The 27,639-nt window shown below is 44.2% G+C and overlaps 1 protein-coding gene across 1 annotated transcript in view; it reads right to left on the reverse strand.

The window, feature by feature from the left end:
• The window catches only part of GATB (glutamyl-tRNA amidotransferase subunit B), a 97,117-nt gene that overhangs the window by 41,063 nt on the left and 28,415 nt on the right, over positions 1–27,639 (reverse strand). The window contains exons 3-9 of the mRNA XM_059373773.1: positions 18,624–18,737; positions 16,086–16,284; positions 15,534–15,656; positions 6,998–7,111; positions 4,767–4,851; positions 4,026–4,070; positions 1,277–1,466 (exon numbers count right to left, since the gene is read on the reverse strand). Coding sequence (XP_059229756.1) covers positions 1,277–1,466; positions 4,026–4,070; positions 4,767–4,851; positions 6,998–7,111; positions 15,534–15,656; positions 16,086–16,284; positions 18,624–18,737 — 870 coding nt within the window. The remainder of the gene's footprint in view (positions 1–1,276; positions 1,467–4,025; positions 4,071–4,766; positions 4,852–6,997; positions 7,112–15,533; positions 15,657–16,085; positions 16,285–18,623; positions 18,738–27,639) is intronic.

A 27,639-nucleotide genomic window follows, 5' to 3' on the forward strand; every position in this document is an offset into this window, starting at 1 on the left:
AACCCAGGGAAAATGAGTGGTAAGAGGCCTCAGGTTAAAAGGTGTTCTGTCTGAGATGCGAACTGACTCTTGCAGTCGAAAACCTGGTGTTAAGCACTGTTGGTGTGCCAGGCTGTGCTGAGGAACGGTGAGTGAGAAGGGGACACGGTCTTGGCCTCTAAGTCACAATAAGAAGTGATTAAAATCCAGCCATGTGACCATCATGGAGTTATGACTAAGCTATGACAGCAGCCAGCGGGAGGCAGTGGGCAGTGGACATCCCTGCCTGAAGTATGGAAACCTATCTGGAAGGCCTGCCCAATCATCCCTGGGAGGGAAAAAGGGGAGTGTTCACGTGAGACTCTCTGGAGAGTTTTTGCCTAAGCTGATTTAATTTGTAAAGAGAGAACCTTCCATTCAACAAACATTCACTTGCCTTACCTTATACCAGAAGCAGCGGGGCTGCTCTCACTGAAGTATAGAAACATGTACGTTCTAACATCTCTAGATAGTTACTATTTATCAATTAAAATGCAAAAACCCACATTCTGCGCAGACTCTGCTGCTCCAGAAGGTAAGTGTGGCAGATACCCCATCCCTGAAGCACGCAGTGGCAAAACTTCCTACTTCCTCCTGAACAGACAAGCCGAAGACAACTGTGACAAAACCCCACCCTCAGTGACGGGGCATCACTTTAATGTTGCCATGACAAAGAAAACGGCAAAGCCCCGAGCAGCTCTGAAAAGAGTGGAAAATCCCTAAGTAGGTCTCAGTGGTGTCAGACTCGCTAACGGCCCCATAAGACACATCCTCGAGCCTCAAAGGACCGACACTTTGAGTCAGAGTTTTCAACATTTCGTGCGGAATAAATGTTTTTCTTCAACCACTGGAGAAACAGCTGGCTGGCTTTTAAGGACAGAACTTCCTGCCAGACCCTGTCATGGTTCAATACTGCTAGACATTCAGAAACCCTATACGTCGATTTTCTTTTGTCCTGCAGACACATGGGAAAACATTCATCCACAACATTTGGACTGTCTTCAAGAAGCCTCCGCGCTGCTGTGAGCAGCTGTTCATCTCTGCACAGAAGACATGACTGACATGAGATTCTGCTTCATCTTCTGGTTTTATGAGGAGTATTCACCATCAAGGAAAATGAGCAAAGGGTATTGTGCCTTATTCTTAGAGGCATCTATTTGTACCACTGAAGCAACCTGCCTGCTCTCCTCAGAGCTCACCGAAGAGCATTACCCAAATGGCTGAGCTGGGTTTATCTGAGCCTCTGATCAATACCTACCAGTAAGGCAAAGCTGTGTTCTGGCAAAATGCCATACTGTTGAATGAGCCTCTCCCGGGTCTCACTGGGGAGCTCAGGGAGTTGCTCCCGAATCCAGTCAATGTTGATCACTTGCTGTGGGTCCGCGCCTGGAGGCAGAGACTCGGTGTCATAGAGCAGCAGGGGAGGCAGGTTGGGTTCGGGCATAAACCTAGGGCAGGGAGAGGAAATGGGGTCTGACGCGGAAGTATTTGGTTTAATAGGAATAAAAAAACCTTATCATCAATACGAAAGTTTCGTGGTTACATGTCATATTCCAAATATTTTCTGGGGCACCCAGATGGCTCAGTCCGTTAAGCATCTGACTTTGCCTCCGGTCATGATCTCAGGATCCTGGGATTGAGTCCCATGTTGAGCTCCCTGCTCAACAGGGAGTCTGCTTGTCCCTCTCCTCTGCCCCTCTCCCAGCTCATGCTTGCTCGCTCTGTCAAATAAATAAATAAAATAAAACAAAAATCCAAATATTTTCTAATGTCCTATAATACCAATTCTGTTTTCCAGGAATGAGTCTTTGTACAAGTATAGACTTATAGGGCAAGACCACAAGATCTGCCCCTCTCCAAGTTTACAAATTATGATGAATGAAAAAGGCATAACAGTGTTGATGCTACACTGTGATGTATAATTGTATATACTCACACACACAAAAAAGTATATACTCACGAAGACAAAGGCTGGGAAAAACAGGACCAAATGAGAACACTTTACTTATTAGGGAGAAAAATGACTTTTCCTCATTCTAAAATTCTCACTATTTTAAGCAATATTTGTGAAATAAATGAAAAGTCAAAGAAAAAGAAAACTTTTCTTTCTTGAGAAGTGGAAGAAATAGATTTTGCCTAAAAAAAAATGTAGAAGTGGGGAGGGAAAGATGAGTAAGTGGGGAACAGGGGCTTTTTGGGACAGTGATATTATTCCCTATGACCCTATAATGTTAGACATATGTCATTATATATTTGGTCAGAACCCACAGCATGTACGTACAACATAAAGAGGGAACCCTATATGTGCTATGGTGAATGGTGTGAAGTGTATAAACCTAGTGATTTCCAGACCTGTACCCTGGGGCTAGTAATATACTATATGTTAATAAAAAATAAAAAAACTTAAATTAAAAAGAGGGAACCCGGGGCGCCTGGGTGGCTCAGTGGGTTAAAGCCTCTGCCTTCAGCTCAGGTCATGATCTCAGGGTCCTGGGATCGAGCCCCACATCGGGCTCTCTGCTCAGCGGGGAGCCTGCTTCCCTTCCTCTCTCTCTGCCTGCCTCTCTGCCTACTTGTGATCTCTGTCTGTCAAATAAATAAATAAAATCTTAAAAAAAAATAAATAAATAAATAAAATAAAAAAATAAAAAAATAAAAAGAGGGAACCCTAATGTAAACTATGGACTTCGGTTAATAATAAAGTCTTCATTTTTAACAAATGAACCACACTCTTTGTGGTATGCCTATGGAACGTGTGCTCAGTCAGAGTTTTCAGTATTTCCTGGGTAATAAATGTGAATCACATGGCAGTGCAGGACGTTATCAGGGTAACCATGCTGGTGAGGCAGGGTATACGCTATATACCAGGGAGTACATGGTAACTCTCTGCAGCACCACAGCACATGACGTCTTTCCCTCTGCTCCATTCCAGCATCTAACATTTTCTGTCCACCTGTGCCTGTCAAAGGGCTTACACACAAGCAGGATAACGCAGAACAAACAGGGTGCCAGGGTGACAGGTCAGACGTGCACGTGACCCATCACCTCCATGCCAAATCTATTCTGTGAATCAGACTGACATCTGAGGGCAGGAGGAAGCCAAAGACAGGGTTCCTGAATCCTGCCTATTAATCTGAGGGCTTGAGCCAAAGCCACTGGCTGCCCTAACAGTTAACTCCATGCTGAGTGAAAAAGCAGCATAAACAGAGGATGGGGGCAACACTGGAGAACAAAGAATTTCTTGGGAAGAACAGATTGAACCCAGAAGCTCCCAGTGATGAAAACAATCTTGACTCAGACACACATGAGAGGGGCCCCTCAGGGGGGAGCCATGCTAAGGGTTTAGGAGCTTTTCTCCCACATCCCAGTGCTACATCCGGTCCCCACGGATAGCAAGAGTTGAGCTTTGCACAGGAACCAATGACTTTTTGCTTATGGCTTCAATCTTTACAATCTGCAAAATTCAATGGGGAAAAAGTACCAGAGATTCAAATTGCCTTAAGCCTATTATTATTGGCTTTACTTCTGGATCTCATATTAAGTCCAACTTGTTTAATTTTAATCAATTAAATAGGATCACCTGAGTTGTGAAGGGAAATGCCATTAACACACGCATCTCTTTTCTCCTTTCTTCTCAAGGATCTTCAGTGTGTTACTGAATATGTAACTGAATGTAAGAATAGGAACCTCCTTGGCCCCATCCTCAACTGCTACCCTCTTAGCTCAATTATAAGCACTCTCACACAGGGGTGAGTCAACAGTGTGTTCCAATAGCTGAATCCCATCAAAGAAGATACTCTGAGGCTACCAGACCAAGAAAACATTCTTTCTTTCAGTATATACAAAACAGGAAGTCTAGGCTTGCAACATACAAGCCATCATGCGACAATATAACCAGAAAGTGGTGCCTAAAAACCATCCAGGTCCTTATGTTACTCTGCAAATAGATTTGAAACTCGCCCCGAACCCCAAACACATGATGGTATTTTGACAAGAGGAATACCCACCTGTAGTCTTGTTTTCCTTCTTTGTCTCTCATTGGCATGGTGCACCTATGATAGTTAAATAGGAAAACGTTAAACCAGCATGGAATGCAGCATGGCCCAGCATATGTGCAAAGGGAAGTTCTCCCTACTAAACAGGAACACAAGCAAATTCAGGCCCTTGGACCTCCTGTGAGAGACACTTAAATGACTACATGAGAAAATATTAATGAAAGAGAAATACATAGAATAATTTTTTTTAAAAAGAGAAGAAATTGTTCCATGTTCCCAGCTTCTAACTGGCTCAAACTCTAAGTGCTCCAAGCTTCTGTCAGTCTTCTGTTAAAAGCACAAAATCCTCAAAATTCAGAGTCAGTACTTTACAGTCAAACTTACCAAGACAATTTAAAAAGGTACCTCCGTAACCACCCCTGTGCTTTCTTTACTGCTAGCTTGAACTGGTAGAGCTTAAAACCAATAGAATTTAAGGGAGTGAAAATTCCTGCCACAAAGTGGATAAGCTGGAAGCAACTGAGGGGCAAGACTCAGCACTTATGTCCAAGTCTGGTTCAGTTTCAACCTCTTACCAGTCCTCCAGGGTATTATATCCTTGTAGTGTACAGTGTTTCCCTAATTCTACTAGTGAGGAAAGCATGAGTGCAGACAGGGCAAGTACCTTGTTCAAGGTCACGGGGCTGGTCTGTGGGGAGCCCGGGCTGGAGTCCCACCCAGCTGTGTGGAAGATGCTTGCCAATGCAAACTCACCCCAGCTTGTAGTCAAACGAGCGTGTTTCATTCAGAATTTCACGTCCATTCTCAAGTTCATGGATTTGTCTCTCAATTTCAGAGTCTAAGAAAAACACAATAATTTACATATTCATATATTTTCATCCAATCAATCAATAATCTGAAATCTGTCTCAATCTTTAAGTCAAAAATAATCAAGAGAGTTGCTTATAATAATTCTTCCCTTATATGCTATATTCTCTTCTCATTGCAGTCATAGGACGATGGTGGTGGTGGAAGGGGTCTTTTAGGAAGCTCTGCTCCCTTACTTTCGGAGAAAGTTCAGGGTCTCAGTGACCCAGTCCAGTTTACACTCTTGGCAGAAGAAGGGCTAGGACCGGTATCGAGGCCAACGAAACTCCAGATCCAGGATGGCTGCCTATCGAGTGTTCTTATCCAGTGATCCTAGGATAAACCTCATGGGGTTCTGGTACCTCCTTGAATTAGATACAGAATGTGGGTGTGTGTACTTGCACATTTTGTGGAGAGAGTCCAGAATTTTCATAGGGATCCAGGACCCCAAATGATTAAGGGCCACAGCTCTATGCCACGCTCCCTCACCACCAAACAAAGCAGACTGGGATAATCAAAACAGCCGTAACTGTTAAGCTTCTTTCTGAAAGCAGCTTTAGCCTCCCCCTTAACTCCATCCCAGCACGTACTACCTTCCCTCATATAAATCCAAACTCTTATCTGAACTGAGTAGCAGCAGCAAAACTAAAATGTGTCAGTTTTCACTCCCTGTCTCCCCAACTCCAACACTCTCTTTGAAATCAGATGATGACTACTAGGCACGGTGTAGGGAGAAAAACGGGACGGAAAAATCATGGGCTTGGAGAATTAGGCTATCACGGTAAATCTGCAGTTCTTCCTGAGTCAGGCCACAGGCAGAATTCTGTCTCGGGGGTCTCCTTCATAAATCATTAAGAATAAATCAACTTAAAATCTTGCTGCTTTTTAGGTTACCATCACCACCTCTTGGAATAATGAATTCCAGAACACTTACTACCCACAGGGTAAAGTGGAACTTTCTTCCATTTATCCCAAGCTTCCCGAACTTCACAAAAGTGGGCTGTAAAGGTATCCTTGACCAAAACCTTTTGTGGCTTCATAAACGTAGACTGTATCTCCTTTCAGAGACAGAAGAGTCGCTCTCTTTGCTGTCCATCTACGCATGGGAACCTTCCCTTCCCCTTTCCCTTATGTAAGTTATCCCCTTAGCCATTTTAATGCCCTTTCCCTGAAAATTTGTACATGCAGAGCATCTTCACTGAAGCTGATGACTGCAGGTTCAGGATAAGATTTTATGTAAGACTAGAGAATCTTTCCTGTCTCGTTGCTAGTACTTTTCTCAACAAGACCTAGGGCTCTACTAAACACACAGCAATGCATTCAGCTGTCTTGTGCTCTGTGCATCCTTGAAGGGATGCACTTGAAACTCTATCCCTTCCCTCCTTTCTCTCTTCCTCTCTAGGTACCTTTGGTTTTAAGGAGTATATTTAGTCTTCTGAGATGTCTTCACAGTCAGCAACCTCTATGGGACTGCCTGCATCTTGCTCAACTGTTCTACTTTAACGATTATTATATATTTGTCAACACATAAATACCCATAGCATGGACTCCAATAAGACCCAAACTCCATTACACAGGCACATGGAATCCATTAGTAAAAACAGTAAAAAGCAGAAAAACACAATGACCAATTAAGTCAAACTATGGCTAATCTACAATGAATAAACATGACTTTATAAAGTTCATGCTGGCCATCAAGAATGTGGTAGATGGAAAAACAGAGCTCTACATGTAACAGCTCCTCCCAGAAAGAGATGGGGTTTTTTCCTCCTCCCCTTGAATCTGCTCTGAATCGAATGTGTTGGGAGAGACACTGAGCTCTAGAGCTTGGGACTCAAGAAGGCTTGATGCCTCTGCCTTCATCCCTCTGGAACACCCCACTGCCAAACATGAAGGCTAGGCAGCAAATGAAGAAAGACGACATGGAAGGAGAAGCCTAGCAGACCACCCCTGGCCTCAAGACTCCCATGTGTGAGTGAGCTCATCTTGCACATAGATGAGCTGAGGCAGGATCCAATCTGTAGAACTGCAGAAGCTGAAACGGTTATCGTATTAAGGCACTAAGGTTTGGGGTGGCTTGTTACAAAGCCATAGGTAACCGACACAAAGAAGAACATTAAACATAAGCTGATGTTCACCTATCGCTTTGGCCAAGAACTTGGCACTGTTGAGATTCTTCACTTCCGTTCGAACCCCCAGAGGCTCTCCAGGATGGTGCACAGATACATTGGCATCCACTCTCAACTGGCCCTCTGGAAGGGGAGAAAAAAGACAGCTCTTTAGAAATTCTTGGAGGCAACATGGTCTTTTTAAGTCTCTAGGCAAGCAGTATCTAATTCCATTTGCTGTTTAGCCAGGGACAGCAGCAAGAAGGTATGATTGGTCCTGAAGCAGATGACTGGCACTCTGTCCACTTGCGAGAAGTGGCATCTGAGGTGTGAGTGTATGTGTGTATGCATGTTTGTGTGCACTTGTGACCAGGTGGGAGAGAGGAGAAATTCTGGATACACTAGCTGGAGAAATGTAATTTCTTTTGTGCCAAACAAGAAAAACAACATTGTTAAATGGAGAATTAGTCTGCAGTTTTATCCCGAGTTTTTATTCAGAGTATCAGAGCTGGTTTGGAGGAGAAGGGATCAGAAACAATCATCTGAGGGACGTCTTGGTGGTTCAGTTGGTTAAACCTCTGCTTTTGGCTCAGGTCATGATCTAGTGTCCTGGGATGGAGTCCCGCATTGGGCTCCTTGCTGAAGGGGGAGACTGCTTCTCCCTCTGTCTGCTGCTCACCCTGTTTGTGCTCTTTCTCTCTCTGACAAATAAATAAAATCTTTTTTAAAAATTAGGAAAAAGGCACTCCTGGGTGGCTCTGTTGGTTAAGTGGCTGCCTTTGGCTCAGGTCATGATTCCAGGGTCCTGGGATTGAGCCCCACATCAGGCTCCCCGCTTAGCAGAGAGCCTGCTTCTCTCTCTCCCTCTGCCTGCTGCTCTGCTTACTTGTGCTCTCTCCCTACCTCGCTGTCAAATAAATAAATAAAATATTTTTAAAAAATTACGAAAAAAAGAGAAAAAGACAAAGAAATGGTTATCTCATAACTACACAGCTTTCCAATGAAATGTGGATTTCCAACAATGATTCCAGGAGATCCATGGGAGTCCTTGAGAATTTACAGCTCAAGGGCAAGAGCCAGAGACCTGGGTTTGTTCCCTCCTCCTTCCTCTGGGTACTATAATAATCTCTTCTTTCCACAAACAGGACTCTGAATCCTTCCTGATTGCTGTAAGACTTTGCTGCAGCAGACAGTGCTCTTATGAAGGGGCGAGGCTTTGGAAGAGCTCAGAGGGGGTTGCCCCCGACTTGGGAGAAACTTCTCTGATCCAGAAACCTCCTTTAGATTAGGAACAATAACCCCCCTAAGGAGGCAGTTGGTTTGTGGAGAGGACTAAGAGGTTCTTAAAAGGAGAAAGAGGCAAAATCCCAAGACAAATAGGGAAACGAAGACAAAAATCAATCACATTTTACACCCTACAAAGTAAAGCCCAAATTCTCTGTTCTCCAATTTCATTTACAATGTCTAGAACAGAACAGAAGAACACCAAATGCTGGACTTTTATTTTCCTAGGTGGGTTTTTACATTTAAAAAGAACCTGCCAGGGACGCCTGGGTGGCTCAGTTGGTTAAGCAGCTGCCTTCGGCTCAGGTCATGATCCCAGCGTCCTGGGATCGAGTCCCACATCGGGCTCCTTGCTCCACGGGGAGCCTGCTTCTCCCTCTGACTCTGCCTTCCACTCTGTCTGCCTGTGCTCGCTTTCGCTCGCGCTCTATCTCTGACAAATAAATAAATAAAATCTTAAAAAAAAAAAAAAAAAAAAAAAAAAAAAAAAAAAAAAAAAAAAAAAAGAACCTGCCAAACCTGAATATTCTGATGGGCTGAATAGAGAAATTCATTTTCCAGGATTTCATAGCAAAAGCCTCTTAAAATAATTAAACAGGATAAATACATTCCATGCCAAGAAACTCCATGGTCCTGGTCTCCCATCCAAAGGCTGAGCTGTGGGGCTCGACCTCCTCTGAGCTTGAGACTGCTGGCTGCCCACCACCTGCCCCACTGTCTCTACTTGTTCCCCATAACAAAGGATGAGCTCCCCCACTCTGCGGCCCCAAATGCCATCCATGCCAACTGTCAGGGCAAAGGTGCTTTCAGCTCAGAAAATACTCTATGCCTCTAGCACGGACTTCTTAGCATTTTGGACCATTTGTGCTTCCTTGACTCTCAGGAAGTCCCAATGATTCCTGACATCATTAGATTCTTAGTCCAGGAAACCTGAAGTCATCTTCCCTGTCTCTGTTTTCTTTTCCCTCTATGTCCAAACTGACAACTCGATCCTGTCGTTCTTTTCTTCCAATACCCGGTACCTCACACCCATCACTTCCTCTCTCTGTCCATAGCCACCACCCTCACTGGAGGACTCGGAACTTCAGACCAGGTTAGAAAACTGCGTCCTTGACTTTTAATACAACAACCCCCTCTGCCTTGTCCAGCTAGCCACCTCCATGTCTATTTGACACCTCCACTTGGAGGTCTCACAGATATTTCACTTTCCAGAACTACATCCTGCTTTCCCCTCCACAAAGCCATTCTTGTCTTCATCTTCCCAGTTTCAGTCCATAGCACCATCTACTCCTCAAGCTTCTTTGAAGACATCCTTGATTTCCACACTAGCCTGTTAGCAAGTCCTGTTATTTCTAAAATCTACCTTGAATCTACTCCGCTTGATCTCTCCGTCTTTACTGACATCACCGTGTTTGAAACAGCAAAAGCTTCTTAACTGGTCTCTGCTTCTACTCTTACTCGTCTGAAATCCACTTTCTAGAGCAGCCCGAGTGGTTTTTCTTTTTCTTTTCTTTTTTTAAATAAAGATTTTTATTTATTTATTTGACAGGCAGAGATCACAAGTAGGCAGAGAGGCAGGCAGAGAGAGGAGGAAGCAGGCTCCCCGCTGAGCAGAGAGCCCGATGCGGGGCTCCATCCCAGGACCCTGAGATCATGACCTGAGCTGAAGGCAGAGGCTTAAACCACTGAGCCACCCAGGCACCCCCCGAGTGGTTTTTCTATAACATTAATCAGACTGTGTCGTTCCCTTGCTTGAAAGCCCTTCAGTGACTTCCCACTGCACTTGGGATGAAATCCAAACTTTTTACCGTTATTGGTAATCTATCCCTTGCCTACTTTTCTCAGTCTCACTTGATGCCCTAACCCCCTGCCTGTACGCTTTCCCTACAGTGGCCTTCTGTAACCTACATTACCTCAGAGCATATTCTAACCTTTTCCTCATCTCAGAGACTTTGCCTTAGCTGTTCCCTGGAATGCTCACCCCTAGTTCCACGCTGGCTGCGGCCGGAGTCATTCTTCAGGTCTCAAATAAATGCCACCTTTTCTGACAGGCCCTCATTTTCCTACGTTATTCTTTATCATGGATGGCATCCTTTTTATTTCCTTGAAGGACGTACCACTATAATGATTTTACTTATTAATGCATTTGTCTCCGTCATGGATATAAGCTCAAAGTAGCAGGAACAATAATGTCTTTCTCGCTGTTGTATTTGAATCTAGAGCTGCGTCTGGCACAGAGTAACTGTTCAATAAATTAATACCTTGTTGAACAAGCCAAAACTCTGGTATTTTCCTGAGTGATGAGTAAGCAGATTGGTTACTGTCTCTCTAAAAGTTCCTGACAAGTTTTAAAGTTCTGTCTGAATAGGATTAATCTACAGCTGGAATCATCTGAAAGGCCCATTTAGCTAAAAGGAAAACTTCCAAAGTATGCTGAGCTCTGCTCAACCAAATCTCAATTCTTGGGAAACTTTTTTTTTTTTTTTTAAACTCGGAGAACATTGAATTGGACCTCACCTGCTTTTAAAAATGAAACCATCTTTCAGGATTTAGAATTTTAACTTGGATAAGTAATAAAAGCATGAATTTCAGTCTCTCCTAGAGAAGGCCATGCATACTACATAAATGTCTAAGAGGAATCATTTAGTATCCTGCAGTGTTGAAAGACAGCCCACTAGCCCGGATTCAAATATAGTATCAAACATTAACAAAAGACATGCTAGCCAGTGAAGACAAAATACCTTTTAAACAAATTAAGTTAAATTGCCTCAAGCGCACAAAAGCCTTACCAGTCAGGTTTGCTTCAAAGCATTCTGCAACGCTGAGGGAGGGCCCTCATTCACACATCACCAGAATGTTATCAAGCTCCATTTCTACCCTCCAGAAGCAGAGATTTGTAACAGCAAAACTAAAAAACTATACCACTGAGCACAGTGATATAGTGCAGTTACATATTTTTTTTCTAAAACACATTCACACATCAGAAATACAACATCAGGACAGAAAACTGTTTCTGTAAACAGCAGGGGCCCGAGGACTTAGAGAGGTCTGTTAAGCTCTCTCATTCTGATCACTGGATGCTCTCCAGGACTTAAATAACAAGTTCTCTCTCTCTCTCACACACACACACACCCAAATTCTATTGAATGTACGTCACAAAGCTTATTTATCCAAAATGAGTGGAGGTTCTGTAAAAGTAATACTATTTATTATTGCTAATAAAAGCACCAAACGTTTACGGGGTATAGGCTACTTGTCAGGGCCTGTGGTGAGTTTTATATACTTTATCACATTCATTCCTTATAATAGAGCTTTAGACAAAGCCACTTTTAGACATCCTTTAGGCATTTCAAACTTAAGATATCCAAAATGGAATTCCAGATTTTCTCGCACAAAGCCATTCCTCCCCTAGTCTTCCCTGTCTCAGTACTCAGGGACACCACACCCAGCTGTCCCAAGTCTACCTCAGGACTCGGATGAATTCCTTTCCTCTTCGTTTTCTTCCTTTCCCCTTCCATGTATGATTACTCGGGTACTCACTTTATATATGTGGAACGTGAAGCTCAGAGAAATCAAATTCCCTTGCCCAGGTTCTTACAGCTACAAGAGGTAGGAGAGGGTCCCAATCCAGGTCTGGGATGTCAGTGTCCATGCTCTGCCACCCTCCTCTAAGTTGTCATCTACTTAGAGACATTGCTGTGGCACTGTTGTGACGGCCACTAGGAAACAGTGTGATGAGGGGCTTACAGAAAGGGCTCCTGGACTTAGGTACACCTGGACTCAAATCCTAGCTCAGTCCCTTCTTGTGAGCCTTGGACAAACAAGCCATCTCTCTAAGCTCAGCTTCTTCACCTGTACAGTAGGCATAATACCACCTATCTCCCAGGAACACTGTAAAGTTTAAACAAGATGATAAATAATTTAAAAAAAAATGCTTAGTGAGGGGCGCCTGTGGGTTAACAGTCTGACTCTTGATTTCAGCTCAGGTCATGATCTCACAGTCCTGGGATCCAGCCCAGTGTTGGGCTCCCTGCTCTGTGGGGAGTCTGCTTGTCTCCTTTGCCCTCTGCCGCTCCCCCACCCCCCTCTCTCTCTCAAATAAATCTTTAAAAAAAAAATGCTTAACGGACTGATGAGCACATGCTAAGCATTTCAGATGGCAGACACCATCACTGAAACATTTAGAGTATCTACTTTAGTACACATTCAACTCAACACACAGCTCTGACGATCTCAACAGTGGCAAAAGTCTGCTGAGCAGGACATGATTTCTGGAACCCAGACGGAACTGATCCATGCTCATTAGCAAAACTATCAGGAACTCACTCAATCACAGAGCAGAGCAATTTAAACTTTATTCCTAAAGCACCCTGGGGGGTTCCAGCGGTCCTTTCTAGAGTGGTCCTCAGTTCTTAGGCTGCAGATGCCCACACAGTGGTCGTATGGTGGTGGGATAGCAGGACGAGCCAAGGGGTTTGGGGCTGCTAAAATGCTAACATCACAAAAAGCTGGACCCCTGCAGCCTCAGGCAGACCTTCCCTCCCCACAGTCCGTTAGAACCACCCCTCTGCTGCTGTGCTAGGGGCAAAGCTGGTGGGTTTGTATTTAAAAGCAACAAAAAGTGTCATAACAAATGAGATTTAATGAACCCTCTCAGCTGTCACTGACTGATGAGTTCTTGACGTTATGGTTTATCTCTTGGCAAGGCCCCAGATGGGACCATTTCTCAGCTAACAGGTGGCCTGTTTATTATTCCATAGGTTTGCTAGGAATAACGGTTATTTGGAGGAAGAATGGAATAATAAAAACTTTTTTTTAAAGCAATAGAGAACCAACATTTAGTGCATAAATGGATAACCATCCAATCTGCCCATATTTAACTTATGTTCTGTGGGTAAAAAAGCAGCATGAGCCATAAATCTGAAATGGAGAATTCTCTGACTCCACAACAGAGCCTCACTTCTACAGAGCAAAACTTGGAGGCAGCTAGCTTTTATGCCACTCGTACCCATGTCGTTGTGTGTTTCCAGTCTTCAGCTTAAATAAGACAGCAAATAGGCTAGTTCTGTCTCCAAATTCAGTTGTACCACAGCTTCAATGTTACAGTTTGTGGCATGTAACATGTCCTATGTGACAAATGTGGCATTACAAATTCAGGAGTCCTTTTGTGACACACAAATACACTGTGTGACACAAAAAGGTTGGTAAGTAGTATTATAAACCAACAGGGAGATGAATCATCGTCCTTACTGGTATTTACTGGAATCCACTGTGAGCCCCTCGTGATGGTTAACTTTACAGGTCAACCTGACAGCGTCATAAGGTGTCGGGATATTTGGCTGAACAGTACTCTGGGTGTGTCTATAGGGCTATTTCTGGATGAGATCCAACATCTGAATTGGTAGACTGAGTGAGGCAGACTGCCTCTGCCATTGAGGGCGGGTCTCATTCGGTCTGTTGAAGGCCTAAACAGAACAGAAGCTAGAGTAGGGGGGAATTTGCGCTCTTTGGATTCAGGCTCGGACTGGAACTTGCACCACTGGCTCTCCTCGTTCTCAGGCCTTCAGACTTGGGGTGGAACTGTGCTATTGGCTTTCTTAGAGCTTGCCCTCTCACAGCCTCCTCACCACAGAGCATGGGATTCTCAACCTCCAAGATTACATCAGCCAATTCCTTGGAATAACTCTCTTTAAATATAAACATGCACACATACATAAACATACACATGCACACACACACACATTTTGTTGGTTCTGTTTCTGTGGAGTTTTCTAATCCCCCTCTGTACTGATCTATGAATTAATAATTGCCATATGCAGAATCTGTATCTTTTCTCCACTCTTGCCTTTCTCAACTCAAGGAATGCTCTGTGAGTGGCAAGAGTATTTTTTAAGCCTCTGGTGGGGCGCCTGAGTGGCTCAGCCGGTTAAGTAGCTGTCTTTGGCTCAGGTCATGATCCCAGGGCCTTGGGATGGAACCCCGAATTGGGCTCCCTGCTCACCAGGGAGCCTGCTTCTCCCTCTCCTGCTCCCCACTGCTTGTGCCTCTTTTCACTCTCTCATTTGCTCTGTCAAATAAATAAACAAAATCTTTAAAAAAAATAAAATAAAAGCCCTTGGGAACAGAAAACTGGGTAATCACGGGAGAGGGTTGCTTTCAGGGACTTAAAGGCAAGCAATGCTAGGAAGGGGCCATAAGAGCGAGCCATTAAGACAATGAGTTTGACCAAAACTTGTAATCTTTATATCCAATTTGCAAACACTTAAAATGTATAGTTTGCTTGGTTTCAGTGGCACAAGTGTTTCTTTTGTTTGATTTCCTACCACATTTCTAATGAACTGAAGATATTATCTCCAAGTTAAAGTTTTGTGAAATCAGAACCTTGCCTTTTACTGGATATAATTTTGCTTCAGCCACAGCTGGATGAAAATTCTAGAAAATAAGAAAGAGACCGGAAGAAAAAGCATCAGGTAGCCAACAAGTGCTACCTACACAGAAACTCAGAGCTGCTGTGGATAAATACAGTGTCTTCTGAGAAAGATGAAACTGTTTGAACTCAGTATTTTATGGAGCCTCATTTTGGTGCAAAACAACATTTGGATACAAAAATCCAGAAAAAAACATGAGTCCTTTGTTGAAAGAAAGGAAGGAAGGAAGGAAGGAAGAGAGACACAACAGGCCCAAAGCAGAGTCACTTGCCCCCACCACCGCAAACCAAACCTTCACCGCCTCTCCCAAGAGGGTGACCTTTATCCAGTGGACCGGAAGCTCCTGATCAACACTAGTGAGGTAATCCACAGGAGAGACCCCACCCTCCTCCCAAAGAAAGGTGACCTTGCCAGGAACAATCCACGCTAAGCTAGGTAACGTCCTCTATCAGGCCCTCCTTGCTATAAAAGCCTACCATTTTGTACAGCTCCTCAAAGCTCCTTTCTGTTTGTTACGTGGGATGCTGCCTGATTCATGAATCTTTGAATAAAGCCAGTCTGATCTTCAAATTTACTCAGCTGAATTTTTTTAAACAACTCCTAATCTCATATTCCTGGGCTTGGCGCCTCTGCGCTGTTGTTAGTGTGTTTAGTTTTGACTGGGGGTTCATTAAAGAGTCCAAGGAAAACTCTAAGGGAAAAAAAAAACCAAAAACCCAGAGGCCTAAAGGCTGACAAAACCCTGTAAACAACTGCAGTGTAGCTGAGGCAGAGAACAAACGTCCAGCGAGAAGAGCTGTGGGAGGAGGAAAGAGAAGGCAGAGGAGGAGGGACCCCCCCTCTGCAGCTTCTACCTGCCATATTTGCCCGGCTGGTCCCCAGGGCCTGAAGTATCAGCTGCAGCTCCCTGACGGCTGTTGCAGCCTCTTCTCCACAGGACATGTCCGGCTCCAGCACCACTTCCAGAAGTCCAACTCCTACCAAAGACAGGCAGAGTCAGCCAGACTGCAGCTCTCCAACCTGATCTGCAGGTACAGTTGGCTGAGGTCCCAGGAAGAAGCCTGCATCACTGATGGGCTCTCTGCACGGGTTCCAACCTCTCAATTGCTTCTGCTCCTCCTCACACTTTTATTTTTAACTTGGGTTCTTTCAACGTTTGCCTGAGGTATCAAGCTCCTGGGTCTGTGACTGGGCGGCTACATTCATCACATCACATCACATCACCACACCCATCCGGGTGGGCTGTTAGCAAGCCTGATGGGGATCACCGTACAGGCTGTGTTCTCTAGTCAGCTGCGTCAAGACCAGCACTGATACTTGATCTGGGGCTTTCAAACTCCTGGGTCTGGCTTGGGAGAACTCTAGAGGGGAAGGAAGGAAAGGTGAGAGACAATCTCCAAGCCTACCTGCCCTGTTCAAATCGATGAGCGTCTGAGACCGCAGCTCATCATGGAGGCTTTTGCCACTGTCTTGCTCCAGCTGGATCTGCTTGATCCTCACGGTCTTGGTGATCACCCGACTTGGCTTCTTCCCCACACACACACTGTACGCTAAGCTCCCATTCACAGCAATCGGGAGCCTCTGCTGGGTAATCTGGTAGCCCGCCTGCACACAACATGCGTTACGTTACACCGTCATGAGGCCATAAATAGAAGCTGGAATCCATTTTACTAATTTCTTTTTATGTCACAAAACCATAGGCTTACTTAAAAACACAACACAACAAAAAGGAGAAGAAAATTAGTTTATGCACCGTAGCTGTAACTTAGCCTGGCCTCTTCTGGCTTCTCCTCTCCCTCCTCCCTTACTTTCCCGCACCTCCCCGACCCCCAGTAATGATGCAATAAACACCACGAACCCCATCTTCCCTACCAAAGTACCATTTTGGGGAATAACAATAATCTCACTGTCAGAGGCCTCTAAGAGAAGAATTTATTGTTTCCACTTAGCTCATTAGCCTAAACCCTGCATCTGATTACTGGGCTCTTGACAGACCCTCCTTATTAGGAAGTGCTGGCTAAGCATTCTGCAGTCTACTCTCAGCATGGCAGACAGCAGTTGCTAGCGCGGTGAAGCCTGTTTTGTTTCTGCTCTTTAAGTTAACCAGTCACGCCAGCTGCCCTCCTGACCTGACAGCTTCCCCCGTTTCCCTGGCTAGGAAGTGCTCTGACACTCACACTCCGCTAACAGAAAACTCGAACTGCGAAAGTACTGACGGATGTGGCCAGGGCTCCCTCACGTCTTTGGAGTAGAGGAATAATGACTTTCGAAGGCCCACACGCGTCCACACCCCGTAAAGAGATGGGAAGGCAATACGGAGAACTGGAGGACTCAGAGGCAGTGCCCGTGGAGTCCCAGTTACTGTGCTGAGTTCTTCACACCGTTTAGTCCTCATGGCATGGCAACCCTAGGAGGGAGATGAGTGGCACGGAAGGGGTTAAGGGCGACAGGACTAGTAGGTATCCATGCCAGGATCTAAACATGGATGGTCAGGCTCCAGAGTCTGTGCTTTTAGCCACCAGGCCAGCATTTTTCAAACTTTCCCTGCATGGGAATCATCTGCGGGGCTGCACCTGAAGAGTTTCTGATTCTGCAGGTCTGGGGCAGCACCTGAGACTTTCATTTCTAACCGGTTCCCAGGAGATGCTGATCTGAGGGGCGTGTGGGCCACACTTTGAGAACCACTGCGTTAGACCAACTCATTCTCTGTACTGAAAGAGCAAGTCTCAGTCTGTAAAAACTGAACTCTGAATCGGGTTGCTGAATGAAATTCAGGATGCTCAGTCCTGTCCAAATTTGAATGAACTTTTTATTCAGATAAACAACAAATACTTTTTTAGTTTAAGTGTGTTCCACGTTAAGATTCGGCAACACTTACTCTGGTTATCTGAGCCACCTGGGCCAGAGAGACCAGAAAGCCACTGAGAATGAAAACATCTCATTTTAGTTGCAGAATGCTGTCTCCCACCTTCACCAAACGAATTATCACTCTTAAAGGCCGGAAAAAACGCAGCTTCATTTCCTTCATCCTACCAAGCAACAGAATTTGCTAAAGGCTGGCAGCCAGGGGAAAAAGCAGCAGCAAGCAATTGGAGAAATAACATTCAGTTGCATTTTTAAATTTAATTCCACTTCTGTCCTCACCCACTGAAGACCACCAGATCACCCTCAGCCTCCGTTCAAGGAGAATAAGGTGAAGCGGTATCACCACTATCATTCTCCTAGATCTGAAGAAAGGGTGTGCTTACTATCAGAGGCTAAGATCAAATGAAGTATTATTTTGGGAAAACCCACTCGCCATTACAGTCTTGGTTCAGTTCAACATTATGAAAGCCTGGCTTTAGTTCATCCTGGACTTTCCTAAAGGAGAAACTTTATAATTTGAAGGCAAAAAACAGGTTAATATTGCATTTACTGCCAATTTACAGCCAATTACTGTTGTTAGTTGAGGCTTCTGGTTCATGTTTCTGCTTCTTATTGTCCACTTACTTGCTCCTTGTGAGATGACAGAAATGTCCCTAGAGGGGGCAGTCCTATTATTGGCAACTTCAACTTAGAAGAGGGGAGCCACCACTCTCTACGGAGCTGCATTTACTGTTGCATCAGCCTTGGAGCTGGACTTGACCTCACAGGCAATTAGCACCGAACACCACGGCCAGGCCGAGCCTGAGAACATGGGCTTCTACTCCCTGTTCAATTATGAGGGAGCCAGCAGAAGCATGAGGCTAAGCAAGGAGTCAGCAATCAGGACAACTGCATCCAATCTAGTAAACATCAGGGGGCACCTGCCTTCATCAGGGCCAGGCAGAACCTCCCGCTGACTTGGACAGAGCTCCGACTGCAAACACGAGAGCCACGGCCCCCCTCCCTCACGTCAAGCCCCCCCCTTCCCCCCACCCCAAGCTCTGAGAACGTACAGAGGGCGGACCGCCAAGCATACTTACAGGGAGGTCTGCATAGAAGTAGTGCTTCCTGTCAAACAAGGACTTCTTGTTGATGCAGCAGTTCAGTGCCAGGCCTGTCATCACGGCCGCTTCTACGCACCTCCTGTTGAGAACCTATGGAAGCACGACACACGGCTCGTCTCAGATCCAGGCCGAACAAATGCTTCTCCCACACACTGACATCCTCCCTGAATATTCAGTTTGGCCCTTCGACAGGCATTATCTCTGGTTCTCTTGTGTGGGCAGCTCCAGTTCACAAGCAGAGTCTTGTCTGTCTGGAAGTGGGAAAACTTTATATAAGAAAGGAAAATGCATGCAGTGGAGGGTCCTGCCACATCGGAGATCCTTTTCCCCGGTACCGGGCATCAAAGTGAACAGGGAGGGGCCCGGCAAAGCTCAGCAGAGTGGTGAGTACGGGGAATCCACTTAATCTCATTCCCTGTTTGCAGAACAAGGAGCTGGTCAGAATACAGAGGCAGCACGGGTTCCTAAGAGGAGGGTCCAAGAGGCAGCTCATGGAGCCACCTCAGTGAGGGTGGAAAACACTTCAGCAGAGAAAGAATGAACTTCTGGAAATTCTGGAAAAAAAAAAAAACCACACTATTTCCTAAAGGGCTGGGAAATGTGGCCCGCCCGCCCCCTTGCTTTCAGTCCAGGCCTGGAGAACTCGAGAGGTGCACACCGAGTGTGCACTGTACCCTGACTCTTCCTGTACCACCCGTCTCTCCAGGGGCTCCGGGAGCCCAAAGGTTCTTTCTGGGTCCCAACCTCCCCCACGTTCAGGAGTGAATGACCAAGAAATGACTAGCAAACTTCCCAATCCAAAAGGAGGTGAACAGCTTTTAAGAACTTTGGGGGTAGGGATGTGGGGTCTAGAATAAAGCTGACAACTGGAGATAAGGAGAAAGCATTCAAAGTTCTGGAGTCGGACGGGTTCTCCTATGTATAAGTATGGCTGTATGAACAGAAGGCTCAGTTTGCTCACCTCGGAAGTAAGCATTTAGTATCTACCTTGAGGAGCGCAGAAAGTAACAGCTAGAACATCTACTCCATAGTAAGAAAGAAAGAATTAGCGCATTCTCCTCACTCTGCTTGTTAATGAAACACACTCCTATTCTTTATGAGAATATTTGTAACATTCTTTAGTGTATTTGGTATAATCTTATTTGTGTAGGGCTTTCCACAGCCACCATTTTATTCCAGCCTCACAGCAACCCTGTAGGGAAGGAATTTGTACGGTCTCGAAATTTCAGGAAAAGAAAAACCTAAGACCCAGAGATACCAAGAGACTCGTCCCAATCACAGAGATGGCAAATAGTCAAGTTAACTCCAAAACACACACATGTCCTTGCCTAGTGGGTGATAAACAGAATCCCAGTGGCTTAGGGACCAGCCCTTCAAGCTGGAATAATGAGTGCGCCACCCCCCTCCAACACAAGCACAGCTTGCTGATCAAACACAGACTTTGAAAACAAATCCATACAATAAAATGTAGGAGGCATGTCTACTTACTGCAATATACAACCCCCCGAAGACACCCCAAACAGCAAATCTCCCTCCTGGTAACATCATCACATGCCTTCTCTTCAGAAATCCGACTATAAAATGGAGCCTTCTCATAGCTGCTATCTGGACCTCTTTATTCTGCGCCAAGTAGTATTGTCAGCTCTACAGTAATAATGGTTCTCCCGAAGAAATGTATGTGTGTGTGTGTGGGGGGGGGGAATAGGATGCTCTAATTATTGATGTTTTCACTTGCTAATGTTTGGTGTTTTACCAAGCAGTTGTTACCACAATACAAACAAAGCTAGCTGGCAGAAAACGCTGCCAGCTCCCAGCCTGCCGATTCAGGTCAAGGCCCACAAGAACACGGAACCGGAGTCCCAGCCTGGGGCCCTGCTCCTCCTGGGCTCTGCCGAGGCTTGGGCTTGCTGTAAACTGCCTGTCTGGCTCATCTGTACCAGGTCTGGCGTTATCACTCCCACTGATTTTCCAGCCACCATTGACTCGCTCATCTCTGTCCGGTCTGCCGCTCAGGGGGCCCAACCTGCTTCCTCCTCTCCTAGGTGTGAAGAGAACTCAGGTTTGTTTTGTTTGCAAATTTCTGCACACAGGTTGCTAACAAACTCCCTGTGCTGGCTCTGTGAGGGAGTGAGGGGTGGTGAGCGATCCCAGACTCCCACTGTGCCTGCATGCACAGGAGGACACCGGCACTCGAGAAACCATCAATTTCCAAAGAATAAGAAGGCAGGAAAACACATAAACATTAGAGCAATACTGAATATACTTTAATCTTTTTTTGGTGATTTAGAAGACTTGAAGTACTTCAGGGTCAGAATTATAAGCATCAATCATCACCACACTACAGTCGCACAGAGGGGCTAGTAAACAGAGAGTGCCAGTTAAAAGAATGCCAAGAAAAAAGAATTTATTATGATCTTAGTCAAGCTGCTTATGACAGATGGAGGTCCAGGTCAGCATGTTCGGAGGACAGGATGTAGAACTAGAAAATTCAACTTGGGCTGTCTATTCTGAAAAACTTCTGAAGTATCTATAAAGTACCATATTTTAGGGATACAGAGGTAAATGGGACTCTGTCACTGCCACCAATGAATCTGCAGTGGAGACATGAACCTGCCAACATCTAGCTCCCTCTCAAGTTTGCCTTCTATACTAGGAAGACTTTGCTAAAAATGCAAATCTTACAGCATTCTGTTGCTTAAAATCAATCAATGGCTCCCAATACTCACTCACATGACAAAGGCCAAGCTTTTACAAGATCCACTTCCCACCTCCATCTTCAATTTTATCTCATATTAACAATCCTTCCCCCAAACACATATGGTCTATCTCCTATACAAATCATGTTGACCTGTGGACTCTCCCTCTTCTCATTCCATTCAAAATCTACCGAGATGTCACCAAACCTGTGAAACTTTCCTTATTCTTCTTCCTATGTACCCCTCTAATCTTCTACACACTTCCATTTGTGCTAGTATTACTCTGGACTGAATTTATTTACATATATTCCCATTAGACTAATTTTCATGAGGATGGGAACTGTCTGCTCATCCTTCCATATCCCTAGAGCATAAACAGAACTGAAAAGTAGTGGTGCTCAATTCATGTGTGTTAGATTCAAATGAGGGTGGAGGTGATGGATATCAAGGCAAGGTTTCAGAGAGGCAGTGATGTCTCAATCTCCTCAAAGGTATTACTTGCCACCTGTGGCCTTCACACTTGTTTCTGGAAGTTTCCTGAAGCAAAAACCAATCATGTATGATGAAATCAAAGAGGTCAACTTGAAGATTCAAAGACTTAATCTGTCTCAAAGAAAGTGTGTTCCAGAATTTTCTTTGTAATTAACATAAAGGGACTACAAAGGATCTCGGGGTTAGCCACAAGAGCTTTCATGCAGAAGGAAAGCCATGATCCCTGGAACTCCCATAGCACACCTTTCTCAATGGAGTCTTCACTCTTAAAGGAGGCTTCACACTGCCTTCAGGAATGATCCTCAGCAAGTATTTATTGCAAAGGAGATGTGCTATGCACAACACATACATTTGCCATTTAACCCTCGCAGTAATCCTAGGGCAGACACTACTACAATCCTCATCTTACAGATAATGAAGGGAATCACAGAGATTAAGTCATTTAGCCAAGGTGACCCATAAAATAAATGGCAGAGACAGGAAGTCAGACCCCTGGAATTCAGGCTCTCAATGACTACACTCTACCTTACATCTTCAAAGAATAAAGCATGTTACTGATAGCTAGCAACACAGCTATATCTGGCCAGAACTCCGGAACAGCAACTCAGACCAAATTCCATTGCAGATAATGTAAGGCAGATACTATTTTTAACACCTTCTCCATGGTGTCTATAGGTTTGTTTTCAGATGTTGAGCTTCTAGAGAACAGGCAACTGTGTTCTCAATTTGTAAAATAATACCATCTCTGGCATGTGGAACTTTGGATACTAGGTGGACTGACAGGTTTTCTCCATTAGCAGGGGATGTTGTATCAACACAAACTTCCAAAAGTCTTAGATGTAAGAACTACCCATGAAATGATTTCTCAAATAAGCAAAAAGGCTCTTCTATTTTAATTAGAAGATAAGAAAAGTAGAAGTAGAAGAAATGTGCATCAGACCTCCAAGGACACACTGACCCAATTTGAGAAACAGTCTTCTTAAGTCTTCTAAAGACTTACTTAGCCTAACCAAGCAAGCATTTCCTAATCTCTGAGTACAATGGACCATCATTTATGACAACTTCCACCACATTCCCACCCCCCTCCAAAAAAGTACCAGGCTACACACATTTTACTTTCCTAGTATATCTTGACTTTCCCCACTTCCTCTCAATCCTCTGGTTTAATTCAGGTCTCTTTTCACATACCCTTCCCTCCAGCTAAGACTTCTGCACTGACCACCTGGCCAAGTTTCTCTCCCTCCATTCTAGTCCTCTAGGATCTCCTTCATGCCCATTTAAGAGTGACCTTTCTAAAGGGTAAATTCGGTCCACGCGATGCCCCTACTTAAAATCCTTCTTCACTACTCCTCGTAACTGAGAGGATAAAGTCCAATTGTTTGCTGGAATCTTCTAGGTCCTTCATCAGTTAGCCCCCGACTACCTTTCTAGCCTCCTCTTTTTCCACTGTGCCTGACCCCAGAGACCCTCATGCAAACTTGCATCTGACATGCTTCTTCTGTACAAACTGCTGCTTCTGCTGGTAATGCCTTTTCTTCTCATCCACTTGAGTAAGACCTTAGCCCCTGGCAAGACCTGGATGTCCCACCACTAGTGTGGTCTAGGTATTCCTTCTTCTCCAGTAAAGCACGTCTCCCCAAGCCAACTGAGCTCCCTGAGGGCAGTCAAGTTATTTTATCTTATTCCCCTCTGCCCCACTACCTAAATGCAATACCAAGCTGATTAAACATTAACAGAGGTAATGAATAATTTAACATTCCCTTTATCAACATCCAAAAGACTACAAGCTATGAGATAAAAGCAAAATTGTTTTACAAAATATGTGTGGTCTGGAAAAAGAAACTACTCTTAGAATGTAAAACAGAACAAATTTGATACAGAGACTTTATTACCCAAATGACAGAAGAGTTGAGATGTCACAGAGGGCACAGTAAGGCAATTTAAGAGATTCTCAATAGCAGGAGGCTGCTGCTACTCCTTGCTGGAGGGATGGGGGTGGAGAGAAGCAATGTTCCCAGAGCCAGGGCATGGGGCACCCAGAGGACCCTGGAAACACAGCGGACCTGTCTCCCAGGAGCTGCAATCAGGGACAAAACCCAGCCACGGCCAAGAGGGATTGCCAGAGAGGAAGAGAGAAATATTTTATAGCTTCTTTCCTCTCATCTCTGGTCTCTCACCAGAGCCTCCCATGGGCCTAACCAGCTGGGAGCCAGCTGGCCAGGGACACCAGGAACAGAAGCACACGGGGGTAGCGTGCACCCCTCTGATACTCAGCAGAGCAGAGGAATAATGAAGTGTGATATGGGGGATAGGCAGGCCACAACTGCACAGCAAAGACATGCATTTGTATAGTCACTTCTGTGACTTTTTCTTTTGATAATAGCTAATGAATAAAATCATGCCACTCTCAAGTCCAATCAACATAAAACTGAAAATTCTGTGAACTCCTTTTTCATATACTGGGAGCCAAAAATTATGAAATGCTACTGTCTTCTAAGAGACATTTGTGATAACTCAACTTGGGTTGGAATGAACTCCAAGTCTACATGGACCATTAGGAAAGGATTTGCTAAGCAAGTCAACAGAATGAAGAAGATTCCATAATCTAATGAAGTCAATATAATATTCCTTAGAATTCCCTGGAATTCTACTAATTATAAATAAATCCACTCACTAAAGTCAGCCTCTGGGACCTATACCAGGAAATATTTTTGTGATGTATTTCAAAGAAATAAAACTATCTTTCAAAACAGTCTACTACTCATAACATTTCTCTCCCATTCCTAACTGGTGAGCCCACGGTGCTATGATCCCCAAAGTCAGTCCAATAGCTATCAGTACCTCCTTTAAAAATTGAGGTAACATGACTAGACTCGTGTACTCACTAAAAATCCAGTTAGCAATTCTTTTGGAGCATTAAAGCAAAGATCACAAAGTGATGTTTTACAAAAAGCCCAAATGGCAATTATTCTGTGAAATTAATAATATATAAGACCAATCTGATGATTAAGATACAGCATGGTAAATGCTTTAATTTATGGAGAGAAAGTAATTAAGATTTATTAAGAAAAATAAGGCAGTAAAATGGGCCTTTATCTTACTGCTCACCATAAATTTATCACAAAGCATGAACTCCCCTCTAATTCACATTCAAGGAAAAAGTTACTACATAGATAAATTTTCGTTACCGTAGAGAAAATCGTTGCCCATTTCCCCACTCCACATCCCTTCTCACCACTGGGCCCTTTTATCATCACCCAAAACAAATACAAACACTCCTGAGTTACGAAAATTAAACTTGCGAAAACTGGTCAGGTAGGTAAGATAATTTTTTTAAAGTGAAATTTTACCACAAAAAGTTACTAGCTTTATGAAGATATTAAATATTTATAGCGATATACCCATGTAAATATATGACCTTTACGCCTAAACATGGACACTGCCTAGGGAAAAGGAGAAAGTGAATGCTATATTTTCTCTTTTGTTTAAATCCCTCTTTCCCAAAGGGGAAGACAGCTCCCATTCTCAAATAGCCACTTCACAGGAAACAATTCTTGTTTAAGAGGAGGGTATGATTTGGCAGTTTTGACTGTTTTTCAGCTCTAAGACTCCTCTTTAGTTTCTTGTACCAATGCCGCTCCCTACAACTGGTCAAGATCAAAGGCAAAGTGTTGATCCAAAGTGTCAGAAGGCCCACTCTCCTTGTTGAGATTCCATACTCCTCTTGCCTCTTGCCAACCTGGCAAGGTCAGGTGGCTAGGGCTGGTGCCCACAGTCACCCACAGCTAAGGCTAGCCCACACCAGCGGGGTCTTTAGAACTGAAGCAGTCTTTCTTGCTTTTCCACAGACCACTGGCACACTAAGATGTGATCTTAACTGCTGGGTTGTAACAAAAAAAGAAAGAAGAGCCTTGGCAACTCTAGGCTTGCCTCTAGTCTAGTTAAAAAGTTTCCACATGACGCAGCCTGGTTTGCTTGGACTTCACTGTGGGGTTGGAGGCCAATGACCTGGCTACTATAGTGTTCATCTGTGGAGTCTTATGCTTGGCCACTTCGCCAAGTCAGATAGACAGGAAGGCTTAAGGGCAGCCAGTAAAAAGCAAGATTGGGTGTGACATGAACTGGTCTCTGTTTCCCACAGCATTTCCAACAGTCATTCATTTGGCATTACTCATTACAATCAAATTGATCTATGAGAAGACTTGTACTAATTCACAAACCAGGAGAAAACGAAGAAAGACCTGAAACTAATCTCTACTATTACTAGCTGTGTAACCTTGCACAAATGAACTAACCTCTCTCAATTCCCTTCTTTGTTAGGGGAATAGTAATACAGCAGGATTGTTCTATGAATTAAATAAAATTACTTAACACATGGAAGACATTTAGAAAATACTAGTTTCAGAACGGAAGTGTTAAATGCAAAATGCCCATCTCAACTGAATCTTTTATATGCAAGATTTTCTAGGAGGCAAGGAACTCTAATGAGAAAAGTCTAAACAGCTCCACTGTTTAGCCATTAGTCTAGAAATACAATCCAAAGCAAGGCACAACAGATGCTGAAATTATGTATTATGTCAACATAACATTTCCCCCTTAAATGATAACCAACACCTTTTGTGACAATTAGTGTGTTATCTCCAGTGCAATGGAGACCATATTTCTCAATGCCTCAGGAAGCTTCTATTACTTAATTTTCTGTTTTATGGGAAAGCAAAATTTTCCTGGGTAACATTGTATATTTGCCTATGGCTGGGAAAAGCTTCTATTCTCAAATGAAAGGAACTACTTTCTAACACGCTGAATGCTTATAAATCAATTAAATGAGTCAATTTTTAGCCTCATCTCACTGATGTCCACTACACATCTATGGCTTCCTGTCTTCAAGACAGTAGTTACATCTGGAACGCAAAGACAGTCCATGGAGAAGAGACATATGAAGGCATGAAGCAGATATAAGAATCATGTTTAAAAAAAAAAAAATCATTGTTCTTTTCCAATAAAACTTTGATATAGGGCCATGATCTTTAACTAAGAAAGCTCTTCCTCCCACACCCACTTTTAATCAAAAATTTGTCTTTCTCTTGTTTATAACTTTTTAAAAAATATTTTATTTATTTGACAGAGAGAGAGAGGGCGCACAGTAGGGAAAGCGGCAGGCAGAGGGAGAGGGAGAAGCAGACTCCCCACTGAGCAGAGAGCCCAACACTTGAGCCCAGGACCCTGGGATCAAGACCTGAGACTAAGGCAGACACTTAACCAACTAAACCACCCAGGTGCCCCTCCTGTTTACAACTTTTAAGAAAAATATACTGATATCAAAAAAGCTAAAACATACAAACCCCTTCATTTTAGATTGCCCTCATATAGAAACTGCAGAGTTGGGACGCCTGGGTGGCTCAGTTGGTTAAGCAGCTGCCTTCGGCTCGGGTCATGATCCCAGTGTCCTGGGATCGAGTCCCACATCAGGCTCCTTGCTCAGTGGGGAGCCTGCTTCTCCCTCTGACTGCTATTCTGTCTGCCTGTGCTCTCTCTCTCCCCCTCTCTCTCTGATAAAAAAATAAAAATTAAAAAAAAAAAAAAAAAAAAAGAAACTGCGGAGTCTTTTCTAATCTATCCTAAAATTTACTCACAAGACTCCATACCTGGAGAAATTCAATGGAATGACAAACTATTTCATATTACTGAAACATCAAGAGTAATCAGTAACAGGGGCGTCTGGGTGCCTCAGTCGTTAAGTGTCTGCCTTCGGCTCAGGTCATGGTCCCAGGGTCCTGGGATGGAGCCCCGCATCAGGCTCCCTG

Source organism: Mustela nigripes, chromosome 1, assembly GCF_022355385.1.
Source record: "Mustela nigripes isolate SB6536 chromosome 1, MUSNIG.SB6536, whole genome shotgun sequence".
Taxonomy (NCBI): Eukaryota; Metazoa; Chordata; class Mammalia; order Carnivora; family Mustelidae; genus Mustela; species Mustela nigripes.